Here is a 19,476-nt window from a genome sequence, read left to right as displayed (position 1 = left end):
TTCATAGCGGCAAGTGCTATGTAGCTCCACATAGGGGACACAGGAAGTGACATATAACACCTTCATGCGGCGTCGGAACCGCGTAGGAAATTCACAGCCGCACCGGCAGAGCTCCAGAATGTGCGACTCGGCCGGCTCACGCGCGGACGCGCTACAAGTGCGAGGGCCCGCCCAACGCTGCTTGCAGCTTTAATTTTTACATTGCTTTGTTTCTACTCTTCTTGTGCTGTGCTTCTTAGTGGTATCTTATCTAGATGGGGGGTAATTCTGTGAGTGAACCAGATGAGGGATTTCTTTGAGAATGACCAGCACACAGTAGGAAAAACATTACTGTGAGCAAAATGGTCAGTGAATATAAGTGGTATATAAATTAGAGGATATAGAGGTAAATCATTACCCTTTCAGAGATACTTGTCACATATTTTTTGAGATGGAGAGATGGCTTCTCCAAAAATGAAATACAATTATTTTATGTATCATCTGGCAACGTGTGAATAAACAGCACCACAGATTTGCAGCCAAAGACAGTGTGGTGCTGTCAAAAGTCCTGTCGTGCCATGTTTTCCCTCCTTGTTGTAGCACTGTTTGCACTAGTCTTTGCACCTAAATAGAACCTACAGACAGATAGCATACTCACACGGCACTCAAACCAGTCAAAACATATTTCCAAACAAACTTGATACAATTAGTATTTGCAGATTATGTCTATTAATTTGTTTTAGTTTGCTGCAGAATGATTGGGGTGTGCTGCTGTTTCATTTTAATGCATGTCATGTCAATGGCATAGAGAATGTTTTATGTTCAAAGGATTATAGAGGGAATACATCTTGTATAAATCTAGATATTGTAAGCACAAGCTGTAAGGGCTAGGTGGAATGACTATTGCACTAAGCTACTTTTTCCCCCAATTATAAATTGTGAGAAGAATAGTGAGAAATGCCTGCCCAAGATAATGCCTTCAAATGTATTGTTTTATTTGACCCACAGTCCAAAAACCAAAGCTATGCAGTTTATCATGCATGACGAAGACAAGTCTCAAATTCTCATGTGAAAATATGGAACCAATAAATGTTTGGCATTTTCTGTCAAACGAATACTTCATAAGTCGGTGTATCTCTGCTCTGCTATTATATTTTACTAAGATTGTTTAAAATGACACTGCCCATGGATGTTTCTTTTTGACAATTAGAACGTCACAACTTGTAAACTTGGAGCTATGAGAACATTTTGGTTCGAGAGAACACCACAAAAGTGAAGCATTCATGAGGGCTTTTATGAAAGCCTTTGCATCGTTTGCTTAGGCCAAATAAACCAATCCCGGGGTTTAGTGGATTAATCTGAGCAGATGACAACAAAACACGCGTAGGTTCACAGATACTCCATACATGCATGCATATGCACATAATAACACACTACAATGCCCACATTCTACATGACCTCAGGAGTAGCAGCAGGATTTCCCTCTTCACAGTTAGACCTTGAGTACCATTTCAGTACATCTCTCCAGCTGTCATCCACTCTGTCAGTGTCTCTCATAAATTCACTATCATTCTCGCACCCTCTCTGCTGCTTACCAATTTCTAGCTTTTTTTTTTCTCACAAAGCTTTACTGTTTCTCCTCTCACATCTTCCCAGCCTTTATATCATTTCTCCTTCTTATGCATTCAGACAGTAAATTAATTTAAAAAGAAAGGGTTCATAGCTGTCAACAATTTCTCTGTTATCTTGTTTCTACTTCTCTTCTAGAGTTCACTGATAAGACAGACTTCTCTCTGCTGTTTCTTTTTTATCTTGTGTAACTGGCCTGATTACATTTTGTGGTAGTTGCAGAAATCGGATCACTCGGAAATATGTTTTACTATAACTGCTAGTAAGCTTTTCCAGGTTATGATGAAACAGTATCTTAGTTTAACATTTTAAATACTTTTAATGACATTAATAACGTTATGTAGAATTTTCAGGAATCAGGAAATGCAGTTGTAATTTTAGCGTAATCCATATTTAAGGAAGATGAATGAAGTGAACCTGATGTTTCTTATTTGAAAGTTATGGCAAATTTTATCCTTAGTATAAAATGCCACAAGTATTCAACAACTATCAATTATATAGATAAGATAAGATAAGAAAACCTTTATTTGTCCCACAGTGGGGAAATTGCGGTTTGCAACAGCAAAGACAAGAGCAGAGATAGATAAGTGATAGATAACATTCTATATTGCTGTTCCCTCACTAATCAAAATAGTATTATACTGAACAAAATTATGAGCACTTTTGTTTTGGCCCCCATTCATCATTAGCTCAAAGATCTAAGACTTTCTCTATCTACACAAAAGGCCTATTTCTCTCAAATATTGCTCACAAATCTGTCAAAATCTGTGTTAGTGAGCACTTCTCCTTTGCTGAGAGAATCCATCCACCTCACAGATGTGGCATATCAAGATGCTGATCAGACAGCATGGGTATTGCACAGGTGTGCCTTAGGCTGGCCACAATAAAAGGCCACTCGAAAATGTGCAGTTCCATCACACAGCACAATGCCACAGATGTCGCAAGTTTTGAGGGAGCGTGCAATTGGCATGCTGACTACAGGAATGTCCACCAGAGCTGTTGCCCGTTAACTTTAACGGTCATTTCTCTACCATAAGCTGTCTCCAAAGGCGTTACAGAGAATTTGGCAGTACAGCCAACCGGCCTCACAACAGCAGACCACGTGAAACCACACCAGCCCAGGACCTCCACATCCAGCATCTTCACCTCCAAGATCGTCTGAGACCAGCCACCCGGACAGCTGCTGCAACAATCGGTTTGCATAACCTATGAATTTCTGCACAAACTGTCAGGAACCGCCTCAGGGAAGCTCATCATCATGCTCGTTGTCCTCATCTCATCGGGGTCTCGACCTGACTGCAATTCGTCATCGGAACCGACTTGAGTGGGCAAATGCTCACATTCGATGGCGTCTGGCACTTTGGAGAGGTGTTCTCTTCACTAACTTTGGACAGGTTTGTGCCCCAGTGTTCGCGAGAGAGAGAGAGAAAGAGAAAGAGGAGGTGCTGCATGAATATATGCTCCTCTATCAAATATGATTTCAAATACACCTATTAAAAAAAAATTGAAAATCAATATGTGGCGGTCAGCGTTGGTAATTATCCAAGTTATAGGCTAATTATAGGAAACACTGCTTATGCTACCACCCTCCTTGACCCCCAAACCAGGCAGTCTCTGCTGACTTTTTTACTAATATATTCATAACAGCAGCAAGTAGTATGGTTTTTACAAAGCATATAGCCTAGGCCTAACATTTCTCAAAGGGACTATATGTAAGTTTTTCAATGAAATTAATCAAATTTTCATTGCCTTATTGTCAATGGGCACAATACTCACTTAGAAATGAATCACACGCCTGTTTTCTCCCTTGCTTGCATCAGCCACTATTCTGCTTTTAATGTGGGGATTGTGGGTCAGATTCAGCCCTGTGCGCGCTCCTGAGCATCTCTTGTACTACAGCGACAACACCGCAGCTAACGACATGCAGTCCACTAACACCATAAAACAACCTGCTCACAGCAAAACACAGATTCCACGTAAGGATACAAAACAACAATAAAGTTTTATGTGCTGAAGCCCATCAGACCAAACAGGTTCAGATGATGTCGAGTAAGAACAAAATGAGCATTAGTAAAGCTGGAGAAACAGAGAAAGTCGCGTTAGCTCGCTGGCCAATGCCGAGCAGTTGCTAATGTTATCCGGTGCAAAGTTATATCGCTTTCCACATTACTTCACCAACTAACGCAACCCATGTTACTATCCTGTGTACCACTGTTGATTTAGCCTGCAAGAAAGGATGTAATGGTAAAAAGCAAATGTGGAGCGATTTGTTTACTAGCGTTAGCCTATAGTGATGTAGCCAGCTAACGCTACAGTAGCTCGGACCTGGAGCTGTTTGCTTTGTAACGTTCAGTTTAGGTTTATTGTGGTTTTACCAATACTCAGGTACACAGCTCATCCACCTCTCCGTCGCTGTAACTAACGTGACCCACATTATATACAATACTGCAACTTCACAGCGACAACAACCAAGAGGAAGAGCCATGCACTAACACTACAGTAAAGTTAAAGTGTGACACAATCTCGTTATAATATTCAGCCCAGGTCACTACCGGCTTCGTTATCATCCAATACATTTAGCTGTGCTGACATTGCTGAGCCTCCGGTGAAAGATACACAGATTACTGAAAGCAGCAGGCGAGCTAATGCTGTAGCACGTCGGCTAAATGCAGTAAATGTACCGTGATCATGTAACCAGCATGGATTAGTTCAACCTGCAGCTGATAAAACTATTACTGCAACGTTGCAGTAGGGGTTTACCTGAGTTTCCGCTATATTGTGTGAAGCTGTCTCCCTGCCTGTCTATAGCTGCTGTCACTCTGCCTTTTTTTCGGGAGGATTGTGCCGATATGCGGCTGGCTTCACTAAATGAAGTGACGTTACGGAGCTGGTGTTGATCTGCCTCTGAGACGGGAACGTTGAAGTAAAAGAGCCTGAACATGCCTGAGTGAAAAGCCAGAGACTGCATGCTGGTGTTCCTGTGTTTACTGCAGGATTTCTGTATGAAAGCGGTTGTGTTTTGGATTATGCTCGCTCATGATAGCACATGAGCACATGGTAGCAATCTTAAAACCGCTAGTGGCCGCTGGAAACTCCATAATGCCCCTTTAACACCACCGGCTGAAATAAAAAAAATAAAGCAAGTAAATCCCAACTTTTAAACAGCTGTATTTTTGCGGATGTAGCACTCTTCAGTAGTTACAAAAATTTACGTTAACGCCACTGTCTCCCGACGAGTCCAAGCATCAGTGAAAGTAGCTGCTGGAGTTCTACTTTCTTCCTTTAGTTTTGGCTATCATCGGATGGTCCGTTCAGGAACGAGTAACGAAGCGTTACTTGCCTTAGTAACTGTAATAATATTACTGTTTTAAAAAAGTAATTAGTTACACTACTTAGTTACTTGGAAAAGTAATATTATTACAGTAATTACAGTAGTACAGTTACTAGTAATGTGCCCATCACTGCACACCTGTGAGGTAGATGGATTATCTCGGCAAAGGAGAAGTGCTCACTGACAGATTGTGACAGATTTGTGAACAACGTTCGAGAGAAATAGGCCTTTTGTGCACACAGAGAAAGTCTTAGATCTTTGAGTTCAGCTCTTGATGAATGGGGGCAAAAAGTGTTGCGTTTATAATTTTGTTCATTGTATGTGAACCATAGTGTTCAATCGCCTGTCTTTGTCATCTCTCCCATCTACTGACCGCTGTCTGAAAAGGTACTTCAGCGCGCTCATACTGGTTTCACTGAGTCAGTCTGCCTTTTCTGTTGCTTTTTGTGTGTGCCGCAAGTGATCAGAACCTGGCACTGCTGAAGTTTAACTTTGACACTGCCTCTAAGCTCCAAACACCATCAGCTAGGCACTTGAAATTTGTTATGTTTTTTTGTTTTTGTTTTTGGGCAGAGAAGCAGAATAAAGAAAGAGAGAGAAAGAGAGGAGCAGGCTGGTATTTTCACTAAAAAGGGCAGCAAGAGAAGGCGACAGGCCAAGGTAAAGAGGCCACAAAAGAGCACTCTCCTGTGCTGCACTGTGTGTGTGTGTGTGTGTGTGTGTGTGTGTGTGTGTGTGTGTGTGTGTGTGTGTGTGTGTGTGTGTGTGTATTTGAGCGGCCTGTAGTGGGTTTTCAGTTTGGCTTCTTTCTTGTCTTCGCCCAGGGACATGGGCTGTGCAAGAGACATCCAAAAGCCTGCTGAAAAGGTCAAATTATATCTCTCTCTGTCTGCTTAGTGTGAGCACTGTGGTCAGCACACAGCGGAGTATGCACAGTTTGCACTGTCAAAAGCTCTCTTCTAACCAGTGCATCATCTTGATCATCACGTTTCCCTTACAGCACTGTTTCTATAGCGTTAATAGAATACTTCTTTCATAGCCTTGCTGTCTCCGTCAAACAGAAGTGGTGCAAGTTGTAGCACAATGCGTCAAAATGCGTCAGAATTAAAACATACGTGGTGATGAAGCCTGGAGCACAGCTGCAGTTCAGAACTCAGTGTACACTCAGCTTTTGTGTGTTTTATTTGTTGTCAGACATAACACAAATGGTAACGCCCTCACTTTTTCAATGTGGAATTGGATGCTGATATTTTCTTTCTTTTAAAAATAACAAGATGAGACATAAGACAGAGAATCCATGAATCACAACACCTACCTCCACAGCAGTGATACTATTGCTGTTATCATCGAAAAGTTCCCAGACTCTTTGGGTCATAGAGTCAAAATTCTCGTAATGATGAGTCAGTGCTTTTGTATAGTCCTGAAGGGAACAGTATGTGTGGATGTTAGAACAAAAATATAGCAAGAGCTAGAGCCTAAACCAGAAGTTGTCTAGGTTTAGCATAGTTTCAGCAGTTGTTGAGAAAATGGCGCGTCTTGAGTATTCAGACACAGATCCTGCTCTTTTCTGTGCCATTTGTAACCCATGTAATAGGCAAGTTAAAAAGGGAGATCGAGGATAATGACAATTTAGGAGGAGTACTAAGAAGTACTTGCTTGAGGAACCATTAGGATGTCCAAATCTGCAATGTCATACGTGTTGTAAGACGTATTTGTAACAAATGCTACTGTATTGCATTTGCAGGGGTTGCTGAATTGCATGTGTGCACCTGCGTGTCTGAGTACAAAGAGAATCTTGACGTTAGCACCACCTTTGATCTGTTTCTAGATAAATCACCGCTGTGATAGTTTGTTTGCTCAGTAGAGAGTGCTTTGAAAATCACTGGCCTCCCTGTCTCTCTCTACTCTTGATGCATTTACAAATTAGCTTCCACATGAGAATGATATTTTTAGTCTGGTTGTTGAAACAAAGATAAAGAGAATAGAAATGGGATTGTTGGCATGATACTTTTGTTTTTTAATCTAATCTCTCAGATCAGTTCAGTTTGATTACAAAATGCATTCTGCTATCTCACAGAAGTCCACAAGTTAATCCTACATCAACGCTGGGCACAGAGACAGCTGAAACAACAACATGTGGCTAACATTGTGCATTTAGAGCGATGTTGATCAGTGTGCACGGTTCCTGACAAGCTGAGTCAACACATTGGACCTAGCCTACACAAACATTAAGAAGGTATTCAATGCTGTCACCCACCCCCACTGTGGCACTTTAAACCATCTCTCAGTGATGCTAATTCCTGCTTACAGGCCCCTACTCACCATAAAGGCGCTTTTCGACCAAAAGTACCTGGGACTTTTAAGTCCCCAGATCTCTTTTCAAGGAACTAAAAGGTTCCTTCAGCTCACTGTTGTGTGCGTTTCCACCGTGGTCGAAAGACCTGCAAAGATTAGGCAAATTAACCAGCTGACGTAGGCTGTAGGCCTGGCTCTACACAGCAATGCACAGGCATCATTATTTGTAACCACGATCCATGAGCAACATTTATAAATAAACATCAGATTTGACTGGAATATAATGAAAAACTACAGGCTATGCTTGACCATTAAAGCAGCTTTTTTGTGTGGGAGTATAATGAAGAGACACGCGATAAAGTTCGTTGCACATTTAATAACAAACTGGATAAAACCATCAAGTTCTTAAAATAACTCCAGCACAGAGAAAGCAGCACAAAAATAAAATCGCGACAGTTTGGAAAGTTATTACATTTCCAGCCAACAAGAGCTGCAGATCAGCTGGCAGCACATGTCTGTGTCCTCCTGCGTTGGAGGAACGAGATGTTTAACGAGCTTTACCTGCTGTAATCAGCTGGTCCGCTTGTTTTGGAGAGGAGGAGACCGACTTCGTCTCCTTGTAGAAATTTCCTGACTGACGAAAACTCATAACAAGAACTTCTGATCCAGTATTTAGCGCAACTCCATCAGCTGCTCGCTGTAAACAAATTGCTGAACGCTGGCTGCTGTTTCCCAGCTATAAATTTAATGCCGACAACCCACCCAGGCTGGCTGCTATTTACATTTAATGCTGCCGATTGATCTCAGGCGGACAGCAGCGAGACGTCTGATTTATTGGTTTGCAAACAATGGTGGAAAATAGAGGAGCAGTAGCTCCTGACCAAAGTACCGGTACTTTCGGAAAGTACTACCCACCGAGCAGGGTCTTTTTAGGGGGTAAAATGAAGACCCCAGAACTACATTTAGACCCTGGTCCCTCTGGTGGGAACGCAGTGAGTTCCTCCAAAGGTTCCTAGTTCCGGGGTATAGTTCCTCTGGTCGAAACGCAGCTTAACATTTATTTATTCATTTAGCTGATGCTTTTATCCAAAGTGACTTACAATTGCTTTATATGCCAGAGGTTGCACGCCTTTGGAGCAGCGTTGGGTTTAGTGTTTTGCTAAGGGACACTTTCATGACTCTGGGGGCACATGCGCATGTGGCATGTGATCCAGACAATCACAGACTATAAGACTGCTTCACCTCATCACGATGACCAGGTACTCAGTCTTGACCCAGCAGATGTCCGAAGGACCCCGAGGAGAGTCAACTAACAGAAGGCTGCAGGTCCTGACAGTAAACCAGGCTGTGTTCTCAGAGAATGTGCTGACCAACTGGCACATGTCCTCATAGACATTTCAAAAACCTCACTGAGCCAGGCTGTCATCCCTTCATGGCTTAAGACTGCACCGTCATAGCAATGCTAGAGAAATCTTTAATTTCATGTCTCAATGACTACCATTGAGACATGACACTCACTCCGTCAAGGACCACATAATATCGAAGACCTAATGACGATGTACGTGGTAGTCCTCATTCGGGACGACAAGGTAGTGGCTTAAACGGAGGAGGTGAAACAACTAGTGGACTGGTGCAACACCAACAATCTGTCCACGAATATGAAACCAAAGAGATTATTGTTGACTTCAGGAAGAACCGTCCTGATCACAACCCACTCTAAATCAACGGTACCACTGTGGAGTCAGTAAAGAACACAAAGTTCCTGGGGGTGCACATCACCTGACCTGGACCTACACACCTTGTCCCTGACCAAAAGATCCCAGCACCACTTGTACCCACCCACCCCATCGGTACCACATTGTACAGGGGCACCATAGAGAGTGTTCTGACAGCTGTATCTCCATCTGGTATGGAGACTGTAGAGTGGGGCTCGGCGATCAATCAAATTTTATTTTCAATTACGATTTTGGCATCCAACGATTATTTAAGCAGGTAATGGAGATACGATTATTGTGCAGCTTTCCGTTTTGCAGTGATGCTCTTGTATTTTCTCTCAGCCAGGCTGTAGCATGGTTAGTTCAGCTCCAGCCAAGATTGATGGGGGGGAACTGCTATAACCTGCTACTAAAGAGTTAGTCTACACAGTCAACCTGCTTTGGGGGCCAGATGGACTGCCACATGGATGCGTTTTTGTCATCATCTTGCGCTCTAAAAAGCTGTTTAAAGTTAATAATGTTACTATATGTTAATTATTCCTTCTCAAATATATGTATATCTCAAACATATTTAAGATGCTTAAAGTCTGACTTTAGTTTTGGTCCACTTAGAGGCTGTAGACAAATTTCTTGAGGGTGTCTTTATAAGAACTTTGATTTATATAGCGCTTTTCACAAACCCGTTTAGATCAAGTTTTTCTTTGAAAACTAAGCATGAGCATGAACACATTTCCTGTGACCATTAAATTCCCTGGAGCTTTCCAACAGCCCGGAGAGGAGCGTAAAGCCAAGATGGTGTGCGTCTGGTGTTTACAAGTCCTTGCTGCTGCATTCGTGAAACTCAATTGGTGTAACGGCCTTATTAGGGCACACTGCCTACCAAATGTGCATACTGGAGCACCCGTGGCTAGTACTGTTCTGATTACTGTAAGCTTAGCTGGTATTGGACTGTGTATGGGTCTCATTGTCTTTATATCTAGGGAGCTAAATTATTACAAAATGTTTAAGATGAAATATGACACGCCCTTTTCACAGACCTATATATCAACATGTGCTTCAAGTATAAAATTAATTTACCTCAGTTTTTTTTTAAAAAGCAGCAACATCAGCATATTAAAGCTTCTGCTGACTCTTTCATTTGAAATGACAAGGTACAAGCTTGTAATGTAGTGTTTATCTTGGCTACTAGCTGTATGTGTGAGTGTGTGCATTTGTGGTTGATTACATGTTTTACTGTGCAAGTGGGATGTCAGAGTACTGCACAATATTACTAGGGTCTGACAAGATAAGAGCATTGCAGCAGTGTGTGTGTGTGTGTGTGTGTGTGTGTGTGTGTGTGTGTGTGTGTAAGAGAGAGAGAGAGACAGAGGGAGATGAGAGAGGCTGACTCGTTGACTCTTTGCTGCTCAGTGCTTGTTCATGCAAATGAGAGTCTGTTGACATGCCATAGTCACTCACAAAAGAAAATCCATTAGCTGTCCGTTCTACCTCCTGCTTTACTTCTCTCCTTCTCTCCCTCTCTCTCTCTTACCTGGTTTCCGTTTTTCAAGTACAGTGTGTCTCATTCTCCCGGTGTCTCTCTTTCTCATCTCCCTCTCACCTTACTCCCCCTTCTTTTCTGCCTCACCTTTGGCCCTTTCAGCTGTTTTCTTCTTTCCCCTGCCTTGTCTTCTTTTCATCTACCGTCAGTTCCCTGTTGCCTATGGCAATAGCAACCTGAATATGAACATTCTGATAATCCTGATACGTAAGATGCGATTTTCACAGTGTGTGCTGCTCAGGCCTTACTATTATAAGGTGCAACAACATTTACATAGACTTGTGCAGAATAATACAAATCCCAAACATGCATAAACACAAATTACACAAATATGCACACAGAGTGACAACTAGGAGTCGGATGGTAGAAAGGCAGTTCTCAATGACAAGTCACTACGCTTCAGGAAACAATCAATAATACTTGATCAGAATACAAATGTTCCCCAGTATAATTTGATAAAGGAAAAAAAAAGTTTGGCATTCAGTTGGATTCCTGACAAATCAGATAATTATTGAGTTAGTTCCCTGCTGACCTGTCAGGGTTTGGGAAAGCATGGTGCCTGCTAATGTTGTCAATTATTGAAGTCTCTACATGCTGATAGCTTCACCATCCCATTGTGGGTGTCTTTGGAGATGTTCAATTAGATGTCTTGTATTGTTTTAGGTGGACACAGGTGTGTGAACATCTTTCAATCCTAAATGTGCATCTGATTATATGTACATCTGGTGGCTATGTGCAGGGGAGAGATAATTCTGCTTTCAATGTAAATTACTAGGGGTGTGACAAAACACTTAACTGACGAGACTAGACGAGATTCGAGATAGGGTTCACTTGATCCACACGAGACAAGATTTTAACACTATTTTAAAGAAATCTTTAATGCTGAATTATATGAAGATTTGAATATTAAACACTTTAATTCCTGCATTCTGATGAATTTCTGCACGAGTTTATGGTGATTTTTTAAATTTATGTAAAGAGAAACACAAAATTCAAGTGGCAGGTGACAATTCAAAATCTATAACCTAACAATAACAGAATATAATGCGGTGCAGCTCTCAGTCATTCTGTGCTGCTTCTAGATCTGTTTCTCCTCTGGATAATCCTTTCTCCTGTAGCCTAATTATTTCCCTTGCTGAGTCATGATTTAGGAAGTAACCTCTTTAAATGTGATTGTGGCACCTTTTCACCTCAATGATAAAGTATTACATTTTTTGTCAGTTATAAACTCCTGGACTTTAATATCTCCTGTGTTTCAGCAGGTTTTCTGCTCGAAAGTAACTTAAACACTTTTGATCACGCAGAAATCTAACCACAGATCCACACATGTTAACTACAGCATCTCTGATAAAGTGTAGCTCACAGTCTCAAACAGAGCAAGGTTGGTCCTCAGTTTTTAGATGTTTATGTTGCAAAACTCTACCAGCTACGTTACCACTCGTCACAGGTGTCTGGACTCAATTAATGTGTGCCTTGACAGCATGTGAAAAATTGTGTGAGTCTCGCGAGACAGCTTTTTACCTGATGAGAAAAAATGTTAGCATATTTCTTTGTGGTGACAATACAGTGACCTTGAACAAGGGCTCAGAGTAAATGCGAAACAACGTGCTATAAAGAGAAATCATTACTACATACTGCACTAGGACACAACACACTGGCCTCCTCTTGGAGTTTGCTGTGTTTTTATCTGCTTTTATAAAAATACAGTTTATATGTTTTCTCTACTTTATGCATCCCTAAAGTTCAATCCTATGTTCTCTGTATTTTTCTTTCCCTTGATCCATCCAGGTATTTCTACAATGCTACTCTTTCTTATCATGTCCCCCCTTTCTTTTTCCCTTCAGCCTTCCCACCTCACTTCCTCTGTCTCATATCTCTCGTCACCTTCTCCCTCTTTCTGTCTCGCTTTCTCTCCTAACCACAGTATTCCTTTTGACCTTCCTTCCTCCTTTGTTTACTCACCTCCTCTATCTCTGCTGTGATGACAGCAATGCAGACAGAAGGAGAGTAGAGTGCTGACTTAAACAGAGACGCACAACTAGGCCAACACAACTGCCTCCAGGGATGTGTGAATGTGTGTGTGTGTCCATGTATATTTGTATCTGTGCATCAGTATGTGTGTGTGTGTGTGTGTGTGTGAGAGTTTGTGACAGAGTAAGACAGAAAATGAGGGTGACAGAGAAACAAAGACACACTGAGAATAAGGTGGTGAGACACTGGTATAATTATACATGATTAAAAAAGCCACAACAACAGTTGTTAGATGGCAATTTCAAACTTTATTGTGTAACAGCAAAAACAATGAAAGAGTTACAGAAAAACAAAATAGCGCAACAAGTAAACTACTGTACACATTAACAGCAGTCATCTTGGAGTCCTTGTGGAAGGCGATGGAACTGCAGTGACCTTAGCTTTGACTTGTTTTGGGTTTGTTTTTAAGGTAGACCTGATTAGGCATTGTTTCAGCTAATGCTTGTCATGTAAAAGTGCACCTAGTAATTTTTCATGTGAATGGCAAGTTGCAATATATAGCTACACAGTCTGCATTGCTGGGCATAGTGCTTGTAGCAGACCAACTTGTAAAAAATCATTAAAAGCACATAACCGGTAACTGAATTGCTATGGCAGCATTTGCAGATGTTGGGCATACAGTAGGCATTTACAGTAATAAGAATAGAATAACAGTGCCTACTGAACTACTGCATGAATGTATTGGACCCTGTGGGTTGTAGACTGCATATGTGCATATACTGTTTGCAAGTGTGTTTATTTGTATGTATGTCATTGTTTCTGAGACACAGAGCAGTATGTGTGTTTCCCTGTTGGATGTGTTCTGTTTTCGTGTGTAGGGAAATACTGTGTGTGTGTGTGTGTGTGTGGATGTAGACTGTATGTATTATGCAGACCTAGGAGAGCCTTGTGCTATAAATAAAACAGGGCTGCACTGTGCTCACTGGCGGAATAATCTATCTGACACTATGGAGAAAGAGAGAGAAAGAAGTGATGGAGGAAACAGAGAGAAGAGCAGAGAGAGAGAGAGGCAGGAATGAAAGACAGATGAAAATGGAAAGAGAAGCGAACAGAGAAACTAAAGAAAAGAAAAAAAACAGGGGCAACGACTAAGCAAGAGAGAGAGAAATCGTGTCGAGGGAGAAGGAGGAGAGTGGCTTGTCCACAGGGCCTCTGGCAGAGGTAGTTAGCACCGTAAAATAGCTAAAAGTCATATTCAAAAGGGCAGTAATGTCTTTCCTCAACATCTCCTTGGGTAATCAACCACCCATGCCCTTTTCAGTCTCTCTCTTCTATAGCTGCAAGGAATGAGAGGCAGTCTGTTTTCTTTATACTCCTCGCACCTGTGTTAAGGACAGTCAGCAGGTCCTGCACATATTTGTTATCATGTGTAAGTGCTTGTGAGCAAAATGTCAAGATGCTAGTGAAACCGATTCTTATTGATACTTTGCAAATACTTTTGGCAATAAAACTGCAGTTGTTTGTGGATCTTCAGCTGACAAGTTTGTTTCTTTATTTGTCTTATACCCACTCAAATACTTTAAAAGGGATCTTATATATATGTAAATGATCATAGGTATTTGTTATTCAAGGACATTTGGATGGATTCTGACTCAAACCAGTGCCATTATGATCATGACAGGATTGTCTCCTTAATAACTAGGTCAACAATTTGCCCAGTTTTTACAGGCTCTTTCCATACAGGTCAGCATGCATTATACATTAAACCTTGCCTTGCTAAATGAAATTCAAAGTGCTCACTAAACCACAGTAAGCTTCTGTGGCTGTAATTATAATCTGCGCTGTATATACAACATTGTGTATGTATGAGTACTGTAGATGTTAAAAGGAAACCACTTACAACACTTGAAGGAAAAGAAAAAGCTTTATTTCAGTTTGTTAATGCATTTCCAAAGATAGATGACCAAATAAACAGCCGTTGCCGTGATATGAGTACAGACCTGCATTGAAGCTGGAGAGTGGAAAATAATTACATATTTAATTAGATATTTCAAGAGGCCAGAGTCAGCAATTAAGAGCAAATTATGGAATAGGCAGTTACTGGAGTAGTACAAAATAGTAAAGTATCAGGTGGATATGACATCAACAGTAACGAGAGGCCAATAATGAACATAAACTACCATGAACGCCTGTCTAAATCTAAAAATCTGTCTTCCATCCTCCGTCTCCTCTGTCTCAGTGTATTTCTGCAATCTGCAGATAATCAGGATTGTCTGTCTTCTTAAAACAAATAAAAAAAACTCAACAAAGACCTGACTTTCTTAAATAACCTTCTTTGTCCCTTTTGATGCCAGGTCATGGAGCTGAAGGGTCAGATGATCCATGTGCCTGAGTCCTGCTCCCTGATGTTCCTGGGTTCGCCACGTGTTGATAAGTTGGAGGAGCTAATGGGCAGAGGCCTCCACCTATCAGATATCCCTATCCATGATGCCACACGGGACGTTATCCTGGTGGGGGAGCAGGCCAAGGCTCAGGATGGCTTGAAGAAGAGAATGGACAAACTGAAGGTAGAGTGGTTGCTAGTTAATTCTGGGTGTGTTCGTATTTACAGAGCAGGACAAATGGGGAAACTTCATTACTATAACTTTATTAGACCATTGCCATCATGAGAAAATAGGCTCATCAGTAACCAATCAGATTTTTTACATCTTTGTGGCTTCTCGTTGTGGGACAATTGCATGAACATAACATTTTCCACCAGTTAGAACTGTTTGAAAAGGATGAAACATTTGCAATAGGCTGATCACATAATCTAAGCATTGTAGTACAGAACAGGTAGTACTGGTACAATGATTCGTTGTAAGTCTAGGGGATTTAGTTATCACTAATCCTTACCAGCTACTAACAAGCCACAGCATACACTGTATGCCTTTGGCTACCAACAACAAGAAAGGATGAAGGCATTACCTGAACCCTAGAGAGCTTGACTCACTTTCACCACATGGTTGGAGGCCAGCCTGTCGTCCAGTATGCGTGGCGCCAACCCTGCACTGGGCTCTGCGTTGGTTAAGTTAATTTTACAACAGACGTAGGGAGAACCTAAACCAAAAATAATTACAGGATGAGGGTTATCATTCATTGTCCATTAAAGTCTCAACAAAAAGGGTTATGCTATTGGCAGCACTCCACTCCCCTTTCTTTCTTCCTCCTCTACTCTTTCCCTCTGATGGGCTCATATTAGGTAAGACCTGCCTTCTTATCTTCTGACAACCAATCAAAACAACAAATGACAACCTGTGACCCTAAATACAGTGATATGTACAAAAATATTCTGTATGTTTGGTAGGTTCTCGTTTTTGTTTCCCATCATGCAAGATGTAAGACAGTTCACTAAAGTAAACATGTTAAATCCAATGCATCAGCTGTACTGGGTAGTTAAATCTCAGTGTTGCCTGAATCCATACTGACTGGAAACACATGGCTCCTGGGACTTGCTCTGATAATTTATGTTTTTATAAAGTACCTTTCAGCAAGTCTCTGAGTCTTGACCCCATCCTATGCATCTGCTTACTGCATCACCCTCTCTCACTGCAGCTATCCTCCCCAGGCCACTGATATAAATAGCTGTATCTTAGTTGACTTGCCTGCTTAAACAATGTTATAGCACTGCATCAGATAGATTTGGCATTAACAAGCTCACCCACAGACACAAATAAGCATATGCAGATGCATACAATCATAAATAAATCAAATTATTACGCAGATAAATGTACATGCGCCAGTGGTTTTAATTTTGTGCAGTACTCCCACATCTCAGCATCGTTGTTATCATTGCCTTCATCAAAGCAAGCACACAGAACAAAAGCTCCTAATCTCCTTCTCCTCCCTCCTTTCCCAGGCCACATTAGAGCGGACTCACCAGGCACTGGAGGAGGAAAAGAGGAGAACCGTGGATCTCCTTTATTCCATATTTCCAGGTGATGTGGCGCAGAAACTGTGGCAGGGTCAGCCGGTGCCCGCTCGCAAATTTGATGACGTTACCATGCTGTTCTCGGACATCGTGGGTTTCACTGCAGTGTGTGCCCAGTGCACACCTATGCAGGTCATCTCCATGCTGAACGAGCTTTACACACGTTTCGACTACCAGTGTGGCATTCTGGATGTTTATAAGGTCAGTAGACAGAAAGATGCCCACATCTTCTTTATGTGGTGTAGTTGAGACAAGGCATAATACACTGTGACGGGGGGGTTAGGGAGGCAGTTTGATTTGATAGGAGAGGCAGATGCCCAGGATTGCATTAAAATTTTAATGACTTTATTGGTTGATGTGCACACCTGTGCAGAATGAGGTCAATTGTTTTCCAGGAAGTGGCAGCTTCCCAGGAAGTGAGAGCCTTCATGGAAGTCTTACCAGTTGTGTTAGTTGTGTTTAGATCAGCTAAATCTTTAGGGTGTGTCTCTGTCTGTGTGTACTGGAGTTTGTGTGCGTGTGTGTGTGTGTGTGTGTGTGCTGTTATGTGTGAGTGTTCTTGTGTTGTGGAAAAAGTAACTGATTAATGGCCAGTCTGTGGGAGCTTAACAAAAATGTGTCATTATTGTCCATGTGACAGTGTGGGTTTTGGGCCAGTCTTCACTGTAGTCTGCTGTCTTTCCCACTTTTCATCCTTACTTTTTACCATCAGCTCAGTATTTCTCTTCATTTTTACTCTTTCCACCTTCTCTCCATCATCACCACTGCCGTCATCTTTCTTCTTGATCACACAGTCCCTGTGACAACATATACCTTCCACTTTCCCATAAGAAACATGCATTTCCTCTGTGTTTCCCCTCAGAAATGTCATGTATCAGATGTCTGGAGAAAAGGAAAAAGAGATACAGAAGAAGGCAGAGATTCTGAGTGTATTTAAGAGGGTTTATGTGTATAGCAGTTGAAGAGTGAGTGTGTAGAAAAGAAAGCAAGAACAGGAGGACGTGGTGAAGAGGTTGAGGCACCCGTATGTTACCATTGTCATGGTTACCGTTGAAATGATTTAGCCGGTGGCTGACCTTAATGAGAGCAGTTTGTCTCCTAGTTTTCTTTTTTTGTTTCCTTTTCTCCTCTTGTCTTTTTTTTGCCGCCGTTGTCAACTGTCATAACACCTCGCACACTCCTTCGACTGGAAATACAGGGACAAATATATTTGGCTAAGTTGCCCAAATTCCTTGCTTACTGGATGTGGGAAACATTGTGCTGTTGCTTAAAAGATCAAGTGAGGTGGTTTGTCACAAATTTCAACTAAAAAAGATAGCAAGAGATTGCATCTCTACATACCGGCCCATTAACTTTTCATATTGAACCAGACCAGTTCTCTGGTCTCTGGAATATCAGAGCCTCAAGACGCTTATAGGCTGTATTTATGTGACAATACAAGGTTAAGTGGCTCTTCAGTGAATCTGCGACGGGCACTGTAGTGGATCTGTATTTCTGCAAATTGGTTACAAGAATAAATGGAAATGCTTGTATTCTTTATGCTTGTTTTTTTGGCTTCTCACACTGGGTCAGAAGCAGTGCAAGCGCTGTAAGTGGCTAAACCGAGATCCTCTTCAAATGCTCACCAACTCTTATTGTGAATGATGTAGACCAATAGAGGGAAACATACTGTAGTTCATATATTTTCGTACCTTCGTACTTTTTCATAATTGATTCTTTATTAATCTATATTGTCTGCTATGTAGCAGAAGGGAGTTACAAAACTCAATTTCACTATATAACTTGTTATATTGTGACAATAAACCTACCTAACTTACAAGAGGAATGAAGGAGTGCTTTTAATTTCTACTACTCAGTGGAGATGGTCTGAGTTATCGAATTGCTACTTAGTTTCACACATCAGCATATACCTCAAAGCCACACTTACTCATTTCAGTTTCTGCTCCTCCTCCTCCATTTCTCATTCAGATCGAGACAATAGGTGATGCCTACTGTGTGGCAGGAGGACTACACAAGAAGGTTGATAGTCATGCGAAGCCAATTGCACACATGGCTCTGAAGATGATGGAACTCTCAGAGGAAGTGCTGACACCTGATGGGAAACCTATCAAGGTAAGTTTTCATTCACTCTCCACCATGCAGGTATCTGAGGCGATTTTGGAGCATTTAAGGAAATAAGCCCTGAAAAGCCCATTTTTGTAACACCTCTCAGCTGCTAGCACACAGAAACTAGCCAAATTAGCTTAAATCGTGGTCCCATTTGCTAGTTTCTTGTTCATCTGTGCATTCATTACATTTCCTTTTCCTGTGTTTCTTCCTTCCTGTATTTTACACAGTTTGCTTCCCTTATAGTGTTTTTTTTCAGTCTTTCCTTCCCCCGTAATGGCACTGCTGTAACACATTTTATATTATCTGAATACAATACTTCAGAATCGGCTTTAATGGCCAGGTATGTGTACTCATTTGACTCCGGTCTTACATTGCTCTCGATGTATACACAGAACACAGAACAAGCATATACAAAAAAGCTCAACAAAGAAGACTTGTCAGCAGTGTTGAGGGATCTCTCTCATTGTCACTGTCTTTTACATTTTAATGAATGAATGAATGAATCATTTTATTTGATGATTAAAAAACACATATAACATTGCACTCCAGTCATAACATACATTAAAAATGACAGAGGATGAAAACACAACAAAGCCTTAACGCTCATTTCCACTGTAATCCTCTAGTATAACACCACAGGAAAAAACAACAACAAGACATTTATTTTGCTAATGTAAATGTGTCACCTGTTTATCTGCAATCTCTTTTTGGTATAGAACTGTCTCCAACTGTAGGCCTACTTAAATGATCTATATTTTTTGTCTGACTCATGTATCATTTGCATACTGTATGTGAGTCTGTGTCTGCATGATAATGTGGATACAGTTCAGTAAGAAAAAAAAAAGTAAATTGTGTGTCCATATGGTGATTCTCAAGCAAGCCTGGTTCCTGACCTGCAGTTCAGTGGTGAGTTTTTTGTCACAAACCTACTGAGGAC

The 19,476-nt window shown here is 41.3% G+C and overlaps 1 protein-coding gene across 2 annotated transcripts in view; it reads left to right on the top strand.

The window, feature by feature from the left end:
- gucy1a2 (guanylate cyclase 1, soluble, alpha 2) overlaps nucleotides 1-19,476 on the top strand; it is a 49,765-nt gene that overhangs the window by 17,774 nt on the left and 12,515 nt on the right. The window contains exons 5-8 of one of the 2 annotated variants that reach the window (XM_046074551.1): nucleotides 14,815-15,027; nucleotides 16,359-16,631; nucleotides 18,399-18,542; nucleotides 19,416-19,445. In XM_046074551.1, coding sequence (XP_045930507.1) covers nucleotides 14,815-15,027; nucleotides 16,359-16,631; nucleotides 18,399-18,542; nucleotides 19,416-19,445 — 660 coding nt within the window. The remainder of the gene's footprint in view (nucleotides 1-14,814; nucleotides 15,028-16,358; nucleotides 16,632-18,398; nucleotides 18,543-19,415; nucleotides 19,446-19,476) is intronic. The other variant, XM_046074552.1, reaches the window with a different exon arrangement.

The sequence above is a fragment of the Micropterus dolomieu genome, linkage group LG17 (assembly GCF_021292245.1).
Source record: "Micropterus dolomieu isolate WLL.071019.BEF.003 ecotype Adirondacks linkage group LG17, ASM2129224v1, whole genome shotgun sequence".
Lineage (NCBI taxonomy): Eukaryota > Metazoa > Chordata > Actinopteri > Centrarchiformes > Centrarchidae > Micropterus > Micropterus dolomieu.
The sequence above is the reverse complement of the archived record's forward strand: the minus strand, read 5'-3'. Positions and strand labels throughout refer to the sequence as shown.